This window comes from Varanus komodoensis, unplaced genomic scaffold (genome assembly GCF_004798865.1).
Source record: "Varanus komodoensis strain SLA01 unplaced genomic scaffold, ASM479886v1 scaffold63, whole genome shotgun sequence".
Lineage (NCBI taxonomy): Eukaryota > Metazoa > Chordata > Lepidosauria > Squamata > Varanidae > Varanus > Varanus komodoensis.
The window spans coordinates 1,349,061-1,372,001 of record NW_025336259.1 but is presented as its reverse complement, the minus strand read 5'-3'; the positions used below and the strand labels follow the sequence as shown (position 1 = coordinate 1,372,001).

General features: G+C 53.0%; 1 protein-coding gene across 7 annotated transcripts in view; it reads right to left on the bottom strand.

The window, feature by feature from the left end:
* Nucleotides 1-22,941, bottom strand: part of GDPD5 (glycerophosphodiester phosphodiesterase domain containing 5) — a 144,820-nt gene that overhangs the window by 35,968 nt on the left and 85,911 nt on the right. For all 7 annotated transcript variants that reach the window (XM_044450150.1, XM_044450145.1, XM_044450143.1 and 4 more), the window contains 4 exons: nt 16,814-16,917; nt 7,901-7,994; nt 2,957-3,016; nt 637-735 (listed from right to left, as the gene is read on the bottom strand). In XM_044450150.1, coding sequence (XP_044306085.1) covers nt 637-735; nt 2,957-3,016; nt 7,901-7,994; nt 16,814-16,917 — 357 coding nt within the window. The remainder of the gene's footprint in view (nt 1-636; nt 736-2,956; nt 3,017-7,900; nt 7,995-16,813; nt 16,918-22,941) is intronic.

Here is a 22,941-nt window from a genome sequence, read left to right as displayed (position 1 = left end):
TGAGATGGAACAGGGACCAGACGTGGACCAAAGATTCTGCTCCTAGTCCTAGCGCCAAGTAAGGCCTCAGGGCTGGCCCTCCGTTCCCCTGCCACTGGTTCACTTCAGGTGCATCTGCCCCACTAGAAACCAGTTTGAGGGTTATTTCTCCCCTCCAGGGAATCTAGGAATGGCAGTTCTGTGAGCAAGAAGATGCGGCAGCAGGCGGGACGGAGCACACGGTGGGGAACCCCCAGCAGAGAGTCCTCAGACCACTCACTGGAGGCATTTCCCAGGATCGGCCCTGGGGCAGTCGTGACTGGGCAGCACCGTGCAAAACAGATCCAAGCTGGTGGTTGGACAGGCTCCTGCGGCGCCTCTTGTCCCCCGCGGCCAATGCATTTGCTCTCCGCGTAGCCACCGATGCCTCTCGCCTTTGCCAAAGCCTTTTGGGCCAGATGCTCTTGCGGCCACGAGTTCCACAGCACGACGGCAGCAGGCATGACTGCAAGGCTTCCAGTGTGAAATGCAGCTGCCTCATCCGTTCCAAGGGCTGCGCTTTGGCAGCGCAGCTTTGCAAAGGTCTATGGCCGCTTCCCAGCCCTGCACGAAAACAAAAGTGGAAGCAAAAACGAGGCGCACCTTCCTGTGACTTACCTGTAGTGAGAGGACTACCATGTCCCACTCATCGTCCCACAGCTGGGCCACAGAACACATCGTCACAACGGTCGATATTAAGGTTGTTATCAACCCAATCTGCAAGGCAAGAGATTCTGTTGTATTTCCATCCCTGTTGCTGAGCAAAGTGAAAGAGTTGCAGTTTATCAAAACGAGTTAAGAACAAGCCACGGTTTCTCATCTTGGCTTCTTTCAATAAACCATCGTTTAAGCTAACCATAGTTTGGCCTGGCTTGGACATAACTTCTGGCTGGTTTAAACCAGGATATTTGGGTTGAACTGAGATACTTCCAGTCTTTTCCATACTGGAGGACAAAAGGGGAGGCGGGAACACTCCAGTGAGATGATTTTCGTGTGAGGACATCATGCCTCTTCTGATCTCTGCAGGAGCAGGAGACCAGTTTCAATGGTCCACCCACTGAGACTGAGCAGCAGGGTTTCCTGACCCCCCTGGAAGAGTTCCCCAGAGGTTTACCAGTGCTTCTGCTGAGGCCTTAGTTTATACTTGGAATAAGGAGACACTCCCTCAGTTCTTTGGCCTTCTGAGGAGATGTGGGGTGCCTCTCAGAAGTGCTTGTGCTGAGATGCAGGCCAGCCTTCTCAGTGCCCAGATTCCCCCATCTCCAGTCTCAGATCTGAGGCAACCACAGGGTTCAGACAACCCAGGTCAAGGGCTGAGTATGGGCTCCATGCGGGTTCTCGTTAAAACATGGGATTCCTGCTCAAACATAAGGTGCCCAGGAACAACCCACATGGCTGGGCTAACAAGCCATCTGTTAAGAGAAGCCATGGTGTATTGTTGGGTTGTGAACTGTGGGTTGTTCACTGTGGTCTGTTATCAGCCGGGTTCAGACAACACAGCAGCCCATGTTTCAACAAGCCAGATTCAACTCAGTCCTTGAAAGTGGGTTATCAGGTTGTCCAAACCCAGTCACGGAATGGAATGTTGGATTTGCATTTTGGATTTCTCAGACCTGAAGTCACAGATTCTGCAGCAGACCTGCTTTTCCCAAGAATCCATAGACGGTTTGAATTTTGCATACTTTTACATAAATGAAGCCATAGAAAAATGTGTAAAAAAAACCACACACACACAGAGAGACAGACCAAAAATGTGCTTTTCCTCTGTGAATTACCGAATGGTGAAAAGGTGCATTTTGGGTGCTTTGGGCCTCTTGGGGAGAGCCGATAGATGCAAAATCCAATTCCATCGATGAGTGAATGACGAAACAACAGGTCTCTGCCAATCTGCAGGACACAGCTGGAATGGACTGGACAACCTCTGTACTTCCCTAGCCATGGAGAGCCGGCCCCTGGGCACACCCCCTGCTCGTCTGCAAATTAAGTGTGTAAATAAGCCAGGCCAGGCATTCCACGTTTCAAAATGAGAACGACATTTAAAAGGACTGCTTCTCTTCTGCTGCTTCGCGAGGGGGAAGGCTGGGAGGGGAGATACTGCCCGATGGAATTACCTCTCCTTAAAAGGTGCGCCATTAATCCCGCAAACAGGCTGATACAGAAGTCTTTTTAAAGCGAGCCACAAATAAGCCGGTATGTTTCACAGTGCAGGCAAAATCTAAGGAGTTTTCTTTGCCTCCGATTCTATCACAAAAACGTCACGCTTTGGAGCACGCTTTTTCCTCCCTTTCTTGTCTCTCAGGCTGAAAGGAAGTGGCCACAGTCTTCCTTTATCTCCTCTCCCACTTAGATCTGGAGTCTCGTCGTAAAACCAGCGTGGCTTTCATTTGGAGAGGTGAGAAAAGGACGACCCAGAAGAGACAAATCGGGCGGCTTCGTGGGCGTGAGCCGAATGCTGGGAATGTCTCCTGGGAAAGCCCCGTTGAAAAGCACTCGTTCTACATCAGGGTGTCCTTTCTTGTCCACAAAAGTCTCACATCATCCCTGGAAGAGCTGGCCCGTGGCAGCAGGGACGGAGGCGCCAACCTGGCCGAACGCCCCCTCGCATTCAAGTGTGCCGCCTCGGTCCTGCCTCAGGACCTGCCCTGCCCCGGGGCTCCAAGGTGTCAGCATCCAAGGTGTCATTATTTGTTTTTCGGCGCCAGGCGAAGACCTTTTTATTTAAGCGTCATTTTAATTGTTAACAATATCTGCTGATTTATCTGGCCAGGGCGACTTCTTTTATATTGTTATTTATTTTATATTGTTAATTTTATATGGTTATTTTTGTATTTTATTGTATTTTATTTTGTGTTGTGAGCCGCCGCGAGGCTTCGGCAAGGGACGGCATAGAAATGTTTTAATAAAGAAAGAAAGAAAGAAATCCCAAAAAGCAACTTACCTTGTGAATCCAGTGCAGGTTCATTTGCTGTCCGACCGCTATGTGACATAATGCTAAGATCTGAAAGATGGAGAAAGCCAGTTAGACGGGCTGGTGGGTACGCCGGAGGCAAGGGAGCACACGATGGAAGATGCTCCTCGAAGAGTGGCAGAAGCAAGCTGGATCGGGGCCCTGTCTTCACATGGCTTCGCCGTCGGCCTGGGAGCAACCTGCTGGGCAGGACCCAGAGACCACCTAATTCTGCGCTTCCCTTTTCCCGCAGTGGCCAAGCCGGTGTCTCCGTGGTCCCCTGGCATGGGAAGAAAGCCACTGCTCTTTCCAGCTGTTCCTACTTGGCATCCAGGTGTGGGGTGACTATTAACTCCATGGCCAGTAGCCAGAGCAGGCCGATCCTCTGGGAAGCCTTTGCAGCAACCAGTTCCACTGCGAGACCGCCACGCTGAGTCCCCAGAACAGAACCCTGGTGGGGCTAGGGACGGGTGAGGAACCCCGTCTGGCCTGGGAATCGGTCGGATCTCCTCAGCTCAGATCCTCAGATCTGGCCCACTTTCTCTCCCCCATAAGCGCGCCTCACGCTGAGCGTTTATGTGGGCATCAGGGAGGAAGCAAGCGCAAGCCAAGTTCTTGCAAAGGCTTTGCACGCTTTGTGCAAAGAATGACGTAGTTTGTGCAATCTGTGCAAAGAATGACACACTTCATGTATTTTGCACAAAGAATTACATACTTTAAACACTTTGCACCAAGCAGCCGCTCATGTTCCCAAGTGTTCACGGACTCACTTTCGACCGGGATCATTTCCTGGCTCGAAAAGAAGTCCGGCGAGCACAAAGGAGCCAGAGTTGAGTCCGATCTTCGCATTCCTAATGGCAAATCCAGGTTTTACATGCAATCGAGTAAAACATACTAGAAGTTAAAACTGATAGACTTCGCATTTTTAATATATAAGCAGAATTTTCAATGTGACACTTTTCAGTATAAAAGGCCAGAATGGGCCTATGTCACCCAGCCACTTAGAAACTGAGCCAGAACAATTAAGATGGTTCGTCATCGTTGAGGCCCCCTCGGTGCGGGTGTTCAAGGACAGGCTGGATGTGCACATGGTGGGCACGTCGTGAGCGGAGCCGGCTGGTGCCAGGGGTCAGACTAGATGGCCCGGGAGGCCCCTTCTGATTCGCTCTGTTTCTATAGAGCCGCCAGGTTGCTGACGGGGACAGGGCATTATGCTCACATGACTCCAGTCCTCCGTCAGCTTCACTGGCTGCCCATTGAAGCCCGGGCCCAATTCAAGGTGTTGGTGATGACCTATAAAGCCCTAAACGGCTTGGGTCCTGGCTACCTGAACGAGCGCTTACGTCCGTATATGCCCGACCGCCCCTTCAGATCTGCGGGAGAGTCCCTTCTCCGGGAACCCTCCATGAAAGAAATTAGGAGAGTAAGTACTTGGAGGAGGGCTTTCTCTGAGGTGGCACCCAACCTATGGAATTCACTCCCCAAAGAGGTCCGCCTGGCACCGTCGTTACTGGTTTTTTGGCGCCAGGTAAAGACCTTTTTATTTAAACATCATTTTAATTGTTAAAACATATGATCTGGCCAGGGCAACTTCTTCTTCCTTCTCTTTCTCCTCCTATATTATTTATTTACTTATTTGATACTGATAATTTTAATTTTATATTATTATGTTTGTAACTCAGTGTATTTTTTGTATTTAATGGTAATTCATTATGTTCTATTGTATTTCAATGTATTTTATTGTGTTGTAAGCCGCCCCGAGGCTTCGGCAAGGGGCGGCATAGAAATGTAATAATAATAATAATAATAATAATAATAATAATAATAATAATAATAATATGTTTCTAAGATCAGGCCAAGCATCAGTGAGGGAACGTGGATTAACGATCTGCACCGATTTGTTCTGCATCGTGGACGTCGCTGCATCATACGCTTGGCGCCACCAAGTACTGACTGATGCCATCTATGACACCGACTTCCCAGAGATACGAATCAAGCGCTGTCCCTTAAACCTATTCCAACACCAGACTAAGACACTTGTTTTTTACGGAGCATTTTAATTGTTGATTATTTTAATTGGAATTTAATTTTAACTATACTTTTAATGTAAACTTTAGCTATGACATTTAACATAATTCCAGTCTGTTGTTAAACTATTATTTGGTGTTCCTGCTAGGATGTTATTTATTATTGATATTGTGGTTTTAATTGTCTAAATTGTGTTTAACTGTGTTATTTATGATGTTTTATACTGTTGGGTTTTTTTTTAAACTATGTAAACTGTCTAGAGAGCCATGTGACTATGGGGCAGTATACAAAAGTGATATATATATATATAAAAAAGGGTAAAGGTAAAGGGAAAGGTTGCCCCTTGACTTAAGCCCAGTCATGCCTGACTCTCGGGGGCGGTGCTCAGCTCCGTTTCCTGGCCGAGGGAGCCAGCGTTTGTCCGCAGATGGTCTCCGTGCTCATGTGGCCGGCATGACCAAACACCGAGGTGCACGGAACGCTGTTACCTGCCCACCGAAGTGGCGCCTTTTCATCTACTTGCATTTGCAGGCTTTCGGACTGCAAGGTGGGCAGGAGCTGGGACGGAGCAACGGGAGCTCACCCTGTTGTGCAGATTCAAATTGCAAATTCATTGTGCAAAGTTTAAACCACTGCGCCACCTGCAGTCCCTATCTATCTATCTATCTATCTATCTATCTATCTATCTATCTACATATATATATGGGACAATATACAAAAGTGATAAAATCCCATATATATATAATCCCAAACAGCTCTGTAACATTGGGGATCAGAAGGTGCAAAATGTAGTTTTGGCATCCACAGGAAATATGCGGCTGGATCAAACAAAATACAGTCATTTTCCCAGGAATGCTCAGTCCAGTGCTCTAGCTATGGCGGGTACAGAAGCGAAATTAATAACAGTAATTCTTTGGGGGCTCACTTGCACAGCATAAGAACGTGAGGGCCACCCACAAAAGTTCCCCCCCCCCAAAGGCAGCTGAAACCTGATTTCAAATAAAATACGGCCACAGAGCAGACCGACTGAACACCAGCCATGAGGATACCTACCAGGCTTCAGGCTAAAGGGATGGGAGGGCAGAACTTGCAGCCCGCCAGACGTTTCTGTCTCCAGCCTTCACCACCTGCTCCGCTAGCCATGTCGGCTAGGACCAAAGGGAGCCACCTACCAAAACACTCGCCACAAGCCCCACTCCCCCGATTCACGAGGACCACTTTGTTTTTGGACTCAAACCTAAGCAATGTGGAATTTCCAGGCATGCTGCAACCATGGAGGAAAAGCCAGGTTTCATTACGGTGAAAACGGAAAAGCGTGCAGGGGAGGAATTAAAATCTGCAATACTTCTCTTTTAACACCCTGTACAGTTCTAAAGTCACTTGGTTATTTTTGGAACAGAAAACGCACCGTGTCCAACAATGTGATGAACGAGCCGTCATGTGTGGCGTGTCAAATTTCAAGGTATAATTCATTCAGACAACAATTATAAATGCACTGACTGAACTGCATTTTAAAATCTTGGTAATCTCTGCACTGGTGGTGCTACAGGCTGCCTGAACTCTGAGGAATTTGGCAGCTCTTCGTTTTTGTCAGTTAATGAGAAGCAGGAAAAGAAGTTGAAAACACAAGAAAGGAAAAGATGGTGCATGCTGGCATTTCTCTCCTCTGCAGCACCAAGCGGACATGAAGCATGCCCCTTTTTCAGAAAAACAGATGAAAAACAAGGAGCAGAGCCCAAGGCTTCTGTAATCCTAAAAATTTTAAATTTGGGACAGAGGGGAACGGATATGTCCTGCAGCAGGACATACAGAAAGGGACTTGGACACAAAGCTTGTACAAATCCTGAGCCAAATGCAGCCAATCCTTGCCATGATTTTGCAGGCGAGGAACCTTGGAAAGGAGCGGTGAGTGATCAGCACACGAGAGTTTGGCCAGCGGCTGTAAACAAGATTGGATGGAGGAGAGGAAGGGTGCTCCGGGGGGAAACCCTGGCACCGCGGCTGTTTGTTCAGCCAGGGGGCCAAAGGGGAGCTCGACATGCCACGGCCGGCTGAGCGCTGCCATCCAAGAACGGTTCCGTTGCTGCCCTTCCTGGGGAAGGCAGAGCCAAAAGCGCTCTGCCCATGTTAGGGGTGGGCAACCTTGGTTCTGCTCAGGGCTGCACTCCCTGGTGGACCACCTCTTGGAGGGGACGGGGGGGATGTCTGCATAGGTCCGCAAACTCACTGATGGGCAGGGCCGGAGATCACCTCTTTTCAAGGAACCAGTCTGCACAATCACAGCGAGCCACCATGGCTTGAATAACCCACGGTGGCTGGTTTTACCCTGACAGGTGCCAGGGATTTAAAAGAACAACACAAAACAGGCCATGGGTTCTTTGAGGGTTCTTCCCCTATCAGACAAGCCATGATGCCCGGGTTTGGACAACATTCCCGGCCACAGCCAGGCAGGTAATTAGGCCATGGTACCCAGCATGCACCAGCATGTGCTGAGGATTAAAAGAAGCCCCCATGGCTAGTGCAACTGGTCCTCTTTAAGCCACCGTGGCTTGTTTGATCCTGGCCCCCTTCCTCTTTCTGCCTCCCTCCTTTCCCCTGCATTCCTTCCTCCTCCCCGAGCAGGGGCTGCCAGGCGAAGAACAAATTTCTCTCCCAGGGGACTAAATGCAGGAGGCACCTGGTCTAAGCCTCGGCTAGGGCAGGCTGAGAATCACAGGGCAGAACCGGCACTGCCAGCCCTTCCAGTTTGGGTCCGCTCAAGCGTCCCATAAAAAAGCCCCGCTTTTGCTGCCTGGTGTCTCCAAGAGAGGGGACCAGGACGCGAGCCGCTGCGCTCCCTGGCTCCCTGCACGACAACCCTTCGATCCCCAGTGAGAAAACCTTTCACTGGGATGTGACGCCGCTTACCAGTAATGCCGTGACGTATGTGAACCCGGCCGCTGTCGTCACCAGGACTGGAATGGACCAGTCACTCCAGTATCCCATTCGATTGTATAAAAACCTGAAGGGAGGAAGGAGAGAGAGATCGGATGCAGGCCGCAAGTGTCCCTGGAACTCTGCTAGACCCGACGGAGGGGTGCAGTCCTCGTCTCGAGAAGAAAGGGCAGGAAGGGCGCACGTGACAGGAATAAGCCACAGGAGCTGTGCCGTGCGCCTCCGCTGTGCTGGTGAAGCCTCGGGTGCAAGAGGGTTAGCTCTCCCACCCAGACACAGGCGAGCTGGACAGGAGTGGCCGAGCCTCTACCGAGCCTCAGGACTGGCCCGCCTCGCTCAGGAAGCCACACCAAGCCAGCATCACTGGTAGGGTAAGCGGCCTACATTATATTCCAGCCAAAGCTGTCCGCAGAAGCAAAACTGGCAGAGCCAAGGCTGTCCTACTTTGGGCACGTCATGAGGAGGCAGGGCTTCCCGGAGAGAAGGTCAGAGGCAGGAGGGAGGGAGGGAGACCAGCTATGGGTTGGATGGATCCACGAGGGAAGCCCTGCCAGGAACGTACGGCAGCTGAGCTGGGCTGCCATGGACAGGACGCGTCTGTCCCAGTGGAGGAAAACGGCAGGGAGGCGAGAAGGCCCAGTCTCTGCTTCTGGGGAGCATGAGCAGGGAGCCCCACGGCCCGCATGCCCTCCCTGGGGCTTTCCCGGGTGGTTCAGTCCCACACGGCTCTTTCTCTTCCTTCTTGGCTCTGCCTGGTGCAGCTCGCTGGGGCTCGGGCGGGCCTGCCCCGAACCCATTCAGGCTGACACTGCGGGTTCCTGCCCGCCTCTCCACGAGGCACCCCGCCTCTCCAAAGCGCCCCGCCTCATCACCACGGAGCCCCCCATGCCACCCGACCAGCCGCACGTGTCACGAGGGAGCAGGTGCCAGCACGAGCGTCCCGCCAACGGAACACCCCGCACCCTTGTCCACCGGGGCGGCAGACAGCCTCTCCCCTTCCATCGCAGATGGGAAATGTCAAAATTTGCACTTAAATGGAAACGCGCTTCCTAATAAAGCTCAGTAAAACCCACCGTTAATTAAAAAGGAAAAGACGAGGGAAGAGGGAACCTCAGTGCAAAGATCGGATCGAGCCACCAAGAAGTAGGCTGGGGAAAGCTCCCCGGCTGCACCTGCAGCTCGAACCAGGCGGCTGGCTCCGGGTGGCCACGTGGGGTGACCTGGCCAGGGGACCGCGGCTGCCGTGCTGAAGGCGCCACTTCAGGGAGCCACGGCGCTCGCTAGGGAAGCCACAGGGCACCGGGGGTGGCTGTGGCACCCCCAGACATGATCCTGGGCGGCCCCGAATTGGAGAAAGGACGAGGCAGGGTAGTGATAAGAATCCGGGCCTGGAGCAGATCCCTTCTGAGGAGCAGCTGCCCAACCTGGGGCCGTTCAGCTCAGAAAAAAGGGCGAGGAAGCGGGGGACACGATGAAGTTCGTTAAAATGATGCCTGGCGCAGAGAAAACGGAGAGGGAGACATTTCCCCCCTCTCCCATATCACTTGACCCCGGGGCCATCCCATGAAGCTGATGGATGGGAGGCTTCGGGCAGATAAAGGAATTTGCTCTTCGCACCGTGTACAGTTAAACGATGGGATTTGCTGCCACAGGAAGTGGGAATGGCTGCCAATCTGGGTGGCATTAAAAGGGGACTGGATAGATTCATGGGGGGGAGGTTCTCCGTGGCTACAAGCCTCGCTGGGCATGGGCTCCCTCCTTCCCCAGAGCTGCCCTGCCTGCGAGCATCAGCTGCTGAGGAGGAGGTCTTGCACCCACCCTGACTGAGGGACCCCGCGGGCAGCCGGGTTCGCTCCGTGTGTGCAGAACGCGAAACTGGATGGACTTTGGCCCTGATCCAGCAGGACCCTTCTTGTGTTCTTATGTGGGCCCCCTTCGTGGTGACGCTTCCTGTGTCAAACCAAACTCTGCCCCAGGTCCGGTGATGAGGGGAAGTTCCCCCACAAGAACGAGGACCACAAAATTGCTGCCAAAAAGAAAGAGCAGGAACGAAACAGAGTGAGTCGAGACAAGACGACACGAGACGAGACAAAGGCTCAGCTGAATCAATACTTGGTTTCCAACGAGTTTCGAGACGCATCTCTTTATCAAGAGAAACTACAAATCAGATGCACAAGCAAAAATCAGAACCTATAGAATGGACACAGGCTGACATGTCCTAAAAGCAATATATATTTTGCCCTTGCTGGGGATATATTCAAACCTGATCCTTTTACGTGACTTGATTTTGTGCGACGTATTTCCTCTCGTTTCCCTTCGTGAAGACACACACCTCAAAATGAAATATTAACACAACTGCCTGCTTCGGCACTGCAGATTGATTGCCCCTGGAAGTTGTGAGCCGAGACATCTGACGGGCCTGAGCTGACCCTCCCACCCCCTGAACTCCTACCGTTGTACCGGTAGGAGAAAACCACAGCTGCATATTAGGGGAAAGGTGGCCACGGGGCCACTGTCGCTTGACCAGACTCTTGCCTCCACCAACACAGAAACATAGAGACAGAGCGAGTCAGAAGGGGCCTCCGAGGTCATCTAGTCTGACCCCGGCTCCAGCTGGGTCCACTCACAACATGCCCACCATGTGCATGTCCAGCCTGTCCTTGAACACCCGCACCAATGGGGCCTCAACCACCTCTGGTACAAGCCCATTCCATGCATGCCCTGGGGGTCCTAACCATCAGGAAGGACTTCCTGGCATCCACCCTGAATATTGTTTCCCTGAGCTTTGCTCCATTGGAATGCGTATGTCCTGCCCTCTAGTGTAGGGGAAAAAAGATCACGACCCATCTCTGCATGGCACCCCCTCACATACTGTATGTCACCAACAGACCCCCTTGGAATCTCCTCTTCTCCAGGCTGAAAAGACCCAGCTCCCTCTGTCTTACCTCATATGGCTCTCCCTGCAAACCGGCCACCAACCTTGTGGCCCTATGCTGCACTGGCTCCAACCTGGCTATATCCTTCCTGTAACAAGGGGCCAAAACTGAGCACAATACTCCAGTTGCGGGCGCACCAGAGTCGTGTAGAGTGGCAGTAATACCTCTCTCGATCTGGAAGCCACACTTCCGGCTATGCAACCAAGAGTGGCGTTCGCCCTCTTGGCCACCGCATCACACGGCTGGCTCATGTTCAGCCTGCAGTCAACCAGCACCCCGAGGTCCCTTTCACAAGTGCTGCTCTCCAGCCACTTGTCACCTAACCTGCACTTATGACACCCATTCCCATGCCCCAAGTGCAAGACCTTGCCCTTATCCACATTGAACGCCATCCTGTTGTCTCCTGCCCACTTCCATGGTCTGTCCAGATCCTTTTGGATCTGGAGAACCTGCTCCTCAGTTGTGGCCACTGCTCCCGTTTTAGTGTCGTCTGCGAATTCAACCAACGGACTTCTCTGCCCGTGCTGGATCAGGGCCGTGGTCCACCAAGGCCTGCACTCTGTTTGCACAACGCCAACCTACTGCACATGAAGCGTGCGCCATGGGACATGACCGCAGCAGCACGCGCCCGCCCACGTTCCCCAGCACCTGCAGCACATGGGCCTAGGCCTCTGAAGCAGGGGGCCGCGCTGGGCGCAACGGTGCCGGCACCCCCCCCACGCACCCTCCCGCGGTGCCGCTTCCTCCCAGGAAGCCCTCCTGGGGTGGGCCTGTCCCCGCTCTCCATCCGCCGTGTTATCAGGCCGCACACCTGTGAGGCTTTTAACACCACGCGCACTCTTGGGAAATGACATTTCCGCCTCCCTCCCCCGGGACAAGCTCCGCAGTAATTAAAGCTCTTCAGCTGGCTTGCTATTTCCTCCCCGATTATTTCTCTACAGAACGCGGTGCTATTTTTAATGTCGCCTTTCACATCCGATCTCGGATCACGGAGGCACGCGCGGCCTCCTCCTCCGTGCCGCCAGCCGTCCCTCTCCTTGGAAAGGTTTGAAATGGCAGGGCAGATTTTGGAAAGAGAGGAAGACGCGTCCAAATTAGGCACTCGATGCCCTGTAAGGGCACTTCGGCAAACTAGCGCAGATTCTGGGGGGGCCTCAAGAAAAGGAATTCCGTCACTGGGGCCGCAACCGACTGACTTTTGCACAAGATGGTGACAAGCTCAATTTGTGGGGATATCAGATTTCGGGAGGGCCGGCCCTCCCATGACCAGGGGTGACGTGACGGCGCCACCTCCGGCAGCAGAGTGGGAGGCGTGGGAAAAAGCAGTGCCCCCCCCCACTTGCAGTGAGTCTCCAGAGCACCCCCCCCAGCCGCTGTCCCAGGACACGCTTCCCACGCCCAGCTCAGAGGACGGACCACCCCTGAACGGCCAAGCGCTGCTGCAGCTCAGCAGCTGAGGTTAAGAGGAAAGGCCAGCAGCCAGGTGACACAGAGGAAGGAAACGGGGGAGGAAGTGACGGGGAGGGGAGGAATCCAGGTGGAACGCCGTGGCTGCAAAGGGAAGGCGGTCTGGGGCTCTGACGGGCCGCCCATATGCTCTCCCGTCTCATGGGGAGGGAGGTCTTGCGCTGGAGCCGGGTCCCGGGGAAGAGGCTCGCGTGGAGATCTGGCACCTGTGTGCAACAGGTGTGCGAAGCATGGACGAGTGGGGATGGGCTGGGCCAGGGGCCCAAGCACAGCCAAGCAGAGGGAGGGAGGGAGGGAGGGAGAAGCGTTCCACGGAAGAAGCATCTCGCTGTTGCACCCAGAAGCCTCCCAATCCAGTGGTGGGATCGCCAGCTTCAGAGGCATCCCCGAGGCCCTTCCTATCCGTTTTCTGTTTCTGAGACCCAGGTCTCTCCAACACGCAACCAGGCTCTTTGCTTAGTTTTTGCCTTTTTATCTTGCCTTTTGGACAACGGCTGTCTCCCAAAGTGCTTCGCAGCAACTGAGAGAGAGCAAGGAAAGCAAAGAGGCAACGTGAAACTCAAGGCAGGGGACTCTGGGAGAGAGGAAACGCAGTGGGGGGCATCTTGGTCTTGCAAGGCCCCACTGAAGCAGGAAGTCAGGGGTGGGAGCCGCACACCTTTCAGCCAGGCCAAGCACTCCTTGCAGGCACTTCCGCCTTGCTGTTGGCTGGTGGGGCCCCAGGGCATCTTTCTCCGTCCTCCTGCGGCCCCAGGGCCACGGGCCAGTGGAGCTGAGTGCTTCCTGGGGTCCCCACGGCCCCTCCTGTTCTGGCTGAGGGGTGGGCCAGGTTGGAGTGCCCAGCGGCTGGAGAGCCCCTGCGGTGTGGTGTGGTGGCAAGAGGGTTGAACTGGGGACTCGGAGATCCGGGCCATGAAGCTCATGGGGTGCCTTTGGGCCAGCCACAGACTCTCCGCCCAACCGACCTCACAGGGCGGTTGTTGTGAGAATATCATGGAGTTATGTAAGCTGCTCCAGGTTCCTCACAAGAGGTGGGATATAAAGGCAATCACAGCAGCCCTGGGTGAGGGCAAAAGCCGCTGGTGCTTCCCTTCTGCTCTCCTGTCCGAGGGCAACTGGCTTTTGCAGTCCAAGGTTGCAAATGTCCCAGTTTGGAAGATCATAAACAGGATATGCTGCAGTCAGCACCCCTGGCTGCTCAATCTGCTAGACTGGAGCTCTTGAGGCTACGAATTTAAACCCTAATCGGCGGATGTCCCCGCAGGAAACCTGGGGATGGGAAGGTGCCGGAGCCCCAACAGAATGTTCAGCATCGCCACAAAACTGCCATTCCAGCGATGCCGAGTCCAAGCTGGCTTAAATTCCCCCCTGACACCTGGGAAGCAGCCACAGATGGGAGAGATTTTCTGCATCTCAACCACCTGCCAGAGCTAACCGAACCAGAACGAGCTGTGCAAAAAGAAATAATGCAAATGTGCTCCGTTTTGTCTAATTAAGGCAGGCTGCAGAATTTGCTTTTCCTTGACGGACTCTCTGAAGGGGGCCTTTTAGGCCACACACCGATTTCTCTTCCCCACCAACCCCATGAAGATGCGGTGAGCAGAACAGGTTCAGTCAAAACACCAGTGGGAACTAGCCGGATGTTTACGACTCGTCAGATGTGCTGACTCCATACCTACTTTTCTCTCCAAATAAATCCTCCATATAGGAAAGCAGCAGCTGGATCACTGCAAGCGGATGGATCCAGGGCCACCCGGCACACCTTACGCTAACCACACGCGGCAGAAGCAGCTTCGTGACGCTGCACTCTCTCGCGCAACGCCCTCCTCTTTGCCTCCTGGAGCAACATCGAAAGCACAAGCTTTGGGAGCAGAGGCGAAAGGGCCAGGCTGGGGTTGCAATGCACTTTTCAAAAAAGAAAGAAACAGAAGCTGTCAAAAATCTGACAGGGAGCAGTGGAAATAAAGTAATGATTTCAGGCGCTGGCCAACTAGGCGTCATCCTGGGGGGAAGAATCTACAGCTTCTGCTTCTGCTTGAAAGGTTGGAATCGGTGCAGCGCAGGGCCACAAGGATGGTGGCCAGTTTGCAGGGATGGGGTATGAGGTACGTGAGGGGGTGTCACATGGAGGTGGGTAGAGACCTGTTCTCCCCTGCAGAGGAAGGCAGGACACACTCCAATGGAGCCAAGCTCAGGGAGCCAAGGTTCAAGTTGGATGCCAGGAAGCACTTCCTGACAGTCGGGACCCCGAGGGTGTGGAATGGGCTTCCCCGGGAGGTGGCTGAGGCCCCATCGGTGCGGGTGTTCAAGGACAGGCTGGACGTCCACATGGTGAGCATGTCATGAGAGGAGCCGGCTGGAGCTGGGGTCAGACTAGATGGCCCGGGAGACCCTTCTGACGCGCTCCCCGCCACTGTGCAGTTTGCCTAATCGCACTCCTTGCATGTGGCTTCCAGTGTTATCCAAGATATTTGGCTGGGGGAGGGGCGCCCTGAAAGCACCCCAAACCCTACAGCACAGGGTCCCAAAGACACCCCTGCAGCACATCTCACCAATGTGTGGACATAACAGGAGCCCACGTGCCACGTAGTTCCGCAAACTGTATGACCAGCACGTGGGGGGGGGGGTCACCATGGCCCCCTTTCCCTCACGACTACACGAACCCTGCTGGCCTTTCTCTTTTAGATCTCCAGGGACAGAGTGTCGCTTTATGCAGGAAACATGATGGGAACACAGAAATCTCTGGATGCTGCAGCTAACGAAGAACGCCGAAGCGATTCCACTTATTTGGGCTGCTTGGCCAAGCAATTTCAGGCCAGAAAATGCTGCACAACACCAGAGACTCTGTGAGCACAAGGGAGGTGATCCAGCCAGAACGGTCACAGCATTTACAATTTCCACCGGGAATGCTATCGGAAAAGAACATCACCGAGAACAAAGAGGGTAAATCAAGTCAGTAGAAAAGGCTTATTGGCAACTCCCCAGAAGACATCTAAGAATGAGGCACGATTTCCCTTTAATAACATCCATGTTTCATTAGGGTGACCCACCAATAAACTCTGGTATTTAATCCCATGATATGGAACCTTAGTCCGTGTCATTCAGCAGTAAGTGCTGATGTGAATATTGCAATCAGTCTTTCCAGTTAAAACCACGCAGAACCCCTGATGGTGTCAGGATGTATTTGCTGATAGATTTTGCAACAGCCTGGATAGGTCATGACAGCCCAAAACCTCCCACTGGCTAAACAATTCAGATTTTATTTAGGATGCAATCCTATGCATGCTTGGACAGAAGGGGAAGAAAAGTCCTGGAGGACGCTAGGGGTTGTTAGACTTCTTTCTGTGTAAACATGCTTAGGATAAAAGGGGGGGAAAAAGGGGGGGTCTCCCAAAGCCGGTTATCCCCAGCCAGTAAACAAGACAGTCTCTGCCTGCAGATTTACAATCCAAAAAGAGATTACACACAAGGGAAAAGGCCCTGGCAGGGCAGATTTCCTCAGTCTGTGAATTTTTTTAGCATGATGTGGGGACTAGGAACTTGTCTCCCTGACTCGGGGAGATTCCTAGGAAAGGTTTGTGGTTTCCTTCGTTGCTAAACTTTAACCACTTCTGCTTGCAGAGCGCACAACCAGATGGCACACACGAGCGCCCAGGCACTGGGGGCAACCAGTCTGTCAAGAAGCAAAAGAGACTCGGCGGCTTCCCCTGCACGCACCCACTTGCAGGAAGGAGACGGATCCTGCGTGGGCATACCCACCTGATATCATACGGCCTGCAGAGGGCTGAGCTGAGGACCCCCCCCCAAAAAAAAACTAGTTCTGCACCCCTGCTTTAGACTTCTGTTTTACAGAAATGGTTTTGATGAAAATAATTTTAATATAATACTTCTGTTTGGAATGATGGTGACATATTTTTATACACTGAGCAAAGAGTCCATGGCACTCCAGGGAACAACAAATCTGTTCTAAAGGTCTTGGACCACAAAGATCATGTCCTGAAACTTGGCAAGAGTGGAACTCGCAAAACATTTCCAAATTAAGGAGAAAAAAAATCTTTTAGAGCCAGAATTACGAGGACTCTGGAAACAACAAAAAAAAACTATAGCAAACAATGCTAAAGCTTTTTTATTTTGGATTGGTTTCAGTAAATAAATTTTATCAATTTTTACTGCATTGATTTTTTATTGAATAAATTTCAGTTAAAAAGGGGTGAGCTTCAGAGGAGGACAATGTTAGTTTTCGTGGTGCTGCAAAGGCATTTTTTCTGCTGTTGCAGGTGAACATGGCTGGAAATGTGTATAAATGGGCATTGCTGATGCAAAAGAGAGAACAGATTTCACAACAAAAAGTTTTCCCAAAGGTCTGTTACAGCATCCCTTGCTGAGAGAGCATTAGGATCCGGGACACATGGCGGGACAACACATTTTTTCTTGCCCACCCGCTCCGTTCTTCATCACACCCACTGCCCTCCACGCCACTCACCAGTTGATTTCATTGTAGTCGTTGTGCACTTCCCACCAGAAATAAAACCAGATCAGGGTCAGGAAGAAAGAAAAAGCGAGGATTAAGAACCAGAGGCGTTCCCACTGTGAAGACAAAAAGGGACAGGGACAAATTAAGGAGGTGCTTCAGCTAGCGAGCCTCAGCAAGACGGACACACATTTCTCACCGCAACGGTACCTTCTCCTGCACGAGCAGGACTGGGGCCCTTGAGGTTTTTCATAAGGTTCCAATGGCCGGACTGCTTCTCCGCTCTCATACGCGCACAAAACTCCCCGCACATGGACAGCCAGCATGCCAGGGAAATGACTGGTCTGCTAGCTTTCCATATGCAGGGGATTCTTTTGCTTGAGGGAAGCCTTCATTCACAGGAGGGCCCCCGTCAGCACAAGACACGGGCTGACCCCCTGAACGGGGAGCAGTCCAACCGCTCACCAGGGTGCTGTTGTCGATGTGCACCAGCCGTTGGCGTTTCAAACACTGGGCACTTGCTGAGGTCCCACACCCAGCAGGAGGCCTGCCTGCTTCTGCTACCTGATCCTTGGCTTGCCCCTGGCAACCCAGGGGGCAAGAGGAAGGCGCAGTAGATGCCCCAGCCGGCTTGCTCTTGGCCTCTCCACCAACGCGGCCAGCACCACATGCCAGCAAAAGCCCTCGAGGATATTCTGGGAGCTGGGAGGCCCCACAGCAGACAGAAGCCCACCGCCCTACACAAGACACCCAGGGGGTGGGGGGGCTTTGCAGCGCCACGGGTCTACGTTCACCGACTGCATCAAACCTTTGACCAAACCTGCCAAGTAACTTTTCTCCTCCCCTTCTCCCTGTCTGAAAGCCGATGACCTTTGGGGGTTAACCTTGAGCAGCTTTCAAAACAAGGAGGACAGCAATTTTGAGAAACAAGCCCAGTAAGGGATTTTCAAAGGCAGGTCATTAGCATCTTGGATTTGCATACCAGCGTCTGGTGCAGCTTTCCCAACGCCTGGCCTGCGAGGCTGCTGGGATCGCCCTGTGGCCAGGCTGTGATGCTGCCACGGATGCCGGCCGGAAAGCCAAGTCAAACGCAAGCCGAGCCGGCCTGCACCTCCCTTCCGCCTCCCCCGAACTGTGCGTGTCCCCATCTCGTGCAGCCGTGCAAAGGTTCCCGGCTTGGCAAACGGCAGGCACAATTAACGAGAGAACTGATATATCACAAAGGAATGGATACCACAGTCCTGCAATTTATTCCGTGCAGCGTTCAACAGCAAACCCATCCCTTCCTCCACGAGAACCGTGACAGCTTTATGGCTCCATAAATTTGCCGGATGTACCCCGTTTTGGACAGGGCATCTCTTAAGGGATGCAGCACTGGTCCAGCCTCCACCTATTAAGACGTCTTGCTCGCCCATCCGAAGGGCTTAATGTGCAGAAGCCACACAGAAACTGTTCCCCAAACCTGTCCTGGTAGAAACACCCGGCCAGCATCACCACCCCTCCCTGCTCCTCACAACCCCAACCAGAGGAAAACAAAAGTCTTGCCGATTCATACCCACTTATCTTCACCGCAGCCCCGGGATGAAAGTCAGTTAGTCCGAGAGAGACTTATTCAAGTGGGAATTTCAACCCGGATTTTACCCAGCCAAGTCTGTCTATTGCAGCACAGAAGAATTCTGTTCAGGTGCAGCTTTCATACCCTTCTCAAGATTTATAAGCGCATTTCTCTCGTACGTAAAAACACAACTGCAGTTTAATATTCTGCAACGGACTGCTTAATGTTTTTAGCATTTCAATCACTCAATCTGCCTCCACGGCCCTGGTGAGAAACAGGGGGAGATGGTTTTCCCTCCCTCTGAAAGGGGTTTGTTTGAGATTTATTGCCATAAATGCCTCCGGCACTTTACCAAGTCTGAGAGGATAGGGCCCTGCCCAGAGGTGCTTACAATCCAAATTTTGGATACCGCAATCAGATGACCTGATTAACAAGAAAAAAAACCGCTTGAGGTCAATGCAGGCTGCTATTCTTTACAGGACTGGCTTGAGAAAGGTTGATTTCACTCGCCACTGATCCCAGACTCGGCTATTGGATGGTTACGGAATGCTTGGGAACATTCAGACTGCTCAGGGGATTAACACCCTGCCAGTTCCCACTGGCCAGGCTCAAACAGGGATTCCACCTGCTGCTGGTGTGGAAGGGTGCCATCGAAGTGTCGCTCAACAGAGGCGGAGCATGCATGCCTGCCCATGTCCACATACACAAGTATTTTGCATGCGTGTGAGCACGGAAGTACGGACCGAGCATCTCGTGAGGTTCCCAACACGTGGTTTTACACAAGCCCCTTTGAAATCTTGGAACGACAGACAGTACTGAAGCAGCTTAAAATAATAATTGGTGAATTGGTTCATGAGTCATGTGAGTTAGACCACAAGGAGTGGCTTTATGGGTACACACACACACACACACACCTGTCAGTGTGCAAAGGATAACCGGTCACAGAGAAGATCTTACAGGCAAACACATCCATAAACTGAGACGACCCTGAATTTACATTTTCCAGATAAAGCCCGTTAATTTTGAAGATGCGTTTTCATGAATTAATCCATACTGAAAATGAAAGAGTTCTCCCCACATCTTTTCGGGGGGGGGGCGGGGTTAGCAGCCCTGCAACTTCCCTTTAGCCCTTGAAATGCTGCCATTCCAACCGGGCCTCACGCTCATCGCGCGTCCTGCCCTGACAGGAACCGGAACCACCCACTTCCCCTCGAATCGGTTTGTCTGATTAATCGCCCCTTTCCCACACTTAGCTCTCTGCTCCGGCAGTGGCGGCACCTGGGAAGAAAGGGATTCCCCTCCCTCCAACGCCTGGCTTTACTCTGCTTTCCACAGCCGCACCAGGGCTCCTGCGGATGGTGCCAGCGGCTGCCGCGGTGCCATGGATCCCTCTCCGGGCAACCTGCCTCATCCTGACTTTCTCTTCTGTGTCTTTCAAACACAAACAGAATTTAATTGTCCGGGGCGCATGCTGCAGATCAATCTACCTACCTGCAGCACGGCGCACGCAGCCATCCTTGCGGCCCTGCGCTGCGCTGGCCCCAGCCGGCTATATCCTTCCTGGGCCCCTCGTTACAGGAAGGACACAGCCAGGTGAGGCAGCGCAGCCAGGAAGGTGGCCGGATTGCGGGGAAGGCCGTATGGGGTGAGACTGAGGGAACTGGGTCTGCTCAGCCAGGAGAAGAGGAGACTTTTATATTATGTAATCCGTCCCCAGCGCTTGTGTGGAAGCACGGGATACAAATGCTTGTAGTAGTAGTGGCTGTTGTTATTATTATCTGCTGGCAACATACAGGTATGTGAGGGGGTGCCACGCAGAGGTGGGTCATGCCCCCTTTCCCCCCTGTAATGGAGGGCAAGGTGCGTTCCAACGGAGCCAAGCTCAGGGAACCAGGGTTCAGCTTGGATGCCAGGAAGCACTTCCTGACAGTCAGGACCCCGAGGGTGTGGAATGGGCTTCCATGGGGGGCGGTTGAGGCCCCTTCGGTGAGGGTGTTCAAGGACAGGCTGGACATGCATGTGGTGGGCATGTCGTGAGCGGAGCCAGCTGGAGCCGGGGGTCAGACTAGATGGCCTGGGAGACCCCTTCTGTCTCGCTCAGTTTCTCTGTTTCTATTCCCACAGGGATCCTGACGTGCCTTTCTCATGCAGCATCCCTTTTAGTATTCCCTGACCCATTTCCACTTCCTCCGCACCTTTTAAACACCTCCGGCGAATCCCCCCTCCCTCCCCTTTTTCTCAGCTAAGCAAGACTCCCTCCCAGGCGAGTCACTGCAGCCCTTTCCTCTGTTTAGCTGCTCCTTCCCAAACTTTTTGCAATATGCTTCTGCAGGTGCAGCAGCTGGAACGATGCAGGGAATGCTCTGCGCAGCCACCCGGGAGGTTTCTACCAGGCCAGTAAAATGCCGGCCGTCTCACTTTCTGTGCCTTTGCTGCGTGTGCCTGGCATAAATTTGTTGCATGCAAGCGGGAGGTGGCTCTCCCTGGGTGCTGAGCAGGGGGGGTGGGCTCTTTCTTGCTCCTCTCACGCTGCTCCGTGGACATCACGCACGCACCCCCTCCCCGGCTGGTTCTGCTGCGGTGACGCGTCGCCTCAAAGTGTCACGGCCAGCGAACCCGCCCCCCCCTCAGAAGCCAAGCCCTTCCTTCCACACTGCCTGTCCTCTGCCCTCGTCCGTTCCATCTCTCTGCCTTCGGAGGCACTCTGCAAAATGCATGCTCGCCAGCACGAACGCACGCCAGCCGCAGTCCTCCGCGTCTCGCTATTCGAGCATCTCGAAAGACTGCGGGGGGTCAAGCGGAACAAGGAGCAGCTCCCCTGCAGACGCCTGGAAGTGCAGGGATGGAATCGCCCCTGGCTCGCTCTGCCTTATCCAACCCGGGGCTTTGCAAACCTGCAAAGTTACGCTGGCTGGGCACTAGGGAAGCTGCGGCTCAGCCCACCTGGAGGGCAGGTGGGGAAGGCTGGTGTCGCTCACCTCCAGGTCGGCGTAACCCACTGTCTTCCAGGTGGTGAGCCAAGCTTTTGCCCTGTCAGATATGCAAGGATCCAGGGGGTGAGGCAGAGACGGGACAAGCGCTGGAGCAGGTGGCGGCAGGAAGCCGCTGCAAGCTGCCCTCTCCTCACCTCTCGGACCAGACAGCAAGCCAATCTCGGGAGCTCTTATAAAGCGGGACCTGTGCCACCTTGGGACTCTCGTTTGGGCTTTATTTCCTGCTTTTGTACTCGCAAACAGACTCCAGCTTGCGTGGATCGGAGTAGCCTGTGCTTGATCCAGCGAAACCTTCAAACAACACTGCAAAGTCGTCGTCAGTGCGGGACACTCTCAAGAGTGCTTTGTGGCTGGCCTTAATGCTACCGCTGGCCTTAATGCTTACGGCTGGGAGGCTTCGGCGAATGGGGCGGCATAAACATGTTTTAATAAATAAATAATAATAAATAATAAATATTATGTAAGATGCACAGGTTCTTAAAAAAAAAAAGAAAAAGGCGGGATAGAAATCCTTTAAATAAATAAATATGAACGAACACTCCTGGAACACCTGACTCGGGTCCCTTATGTTCGCGTCTGCATCTTTTCTGGATGCCCATGTTCCTTTTTGTTCTCCTCCCTCGGGCAAGACCTCCGCAGTCTGCAGCAAGCCTTCTCTTCCTCAACAGAAACGAAACCCCTCACGCTGCTTATCAAACGTGCCTGAGACTGCTCAGACTTCGTGGTTTCCTTCTGGACCTCGCTGCCGAAGTATCACTGTGATCTTGAGCAGCCCCCAGGTGTCCCGGGCAGGTCTGACCCTCCTAACTTCCCCCTTCGACTTTCTGGGCATGAATCAACTCCTTGCAGAGAAATGTCGTTCTTCCCACAAATAAGCCCTCCCTGCGTCGGACCAACTTGGCGGTTTCCCTGGAAGACGCGCCACCTCGCAGCCCCTCTTTCCACTTGGTTCCGCACCTCTCAGCGTGTGCACTAGCTCCGTCCTGCAGGCTCCACAACCGACTGCTGCGTGGAAAAGCAAACTCCGCTGGGACTATAAGCACCTGCTCCTTCGGGCGCCTGCCTGATTTCCTTTCCCATCTTAAAATCACCCCAAGTGTTCTGTTTGGGGTGCCCCGTCCTAAATGATTTTTGGAGCTAGTTCTTCTTAATTATTATTGTCATTGATTATTATTGTTTTTAATAAAATCATTAATAATAAAGCTAGTTCTATTAATGATATTATATTGCATTTATATCCCAGTGCATTTTTTTTCCTCTTGGGAGGACTCAAGGCAGTTTACATAGTTCCTTTTTATCCTCACAACAGCCCTGTGAGGTAGGTCAGGCTGAGAGTGATTGGCTGGCCCAGTGAGCTTCACTGCTGAGTGGAAATTAGAGCCCGGATCTCCCCGTTCCCAGTCCGGCCCTCTCCCCACCCCACCCCACCCCACCCCACCCCACCAGAATTGCCACCCACACAGATTTTGGGAAGGCTTCAGCCAAAGCGGCTTCCCAGCTGGCTGGATCCTGAGCCCTTCAATGCACAGAATGACCATGCGCCCCAGGTCTTTGCTCTTTTCACACTGCCTGACAGATGCCCAAAGCAACAC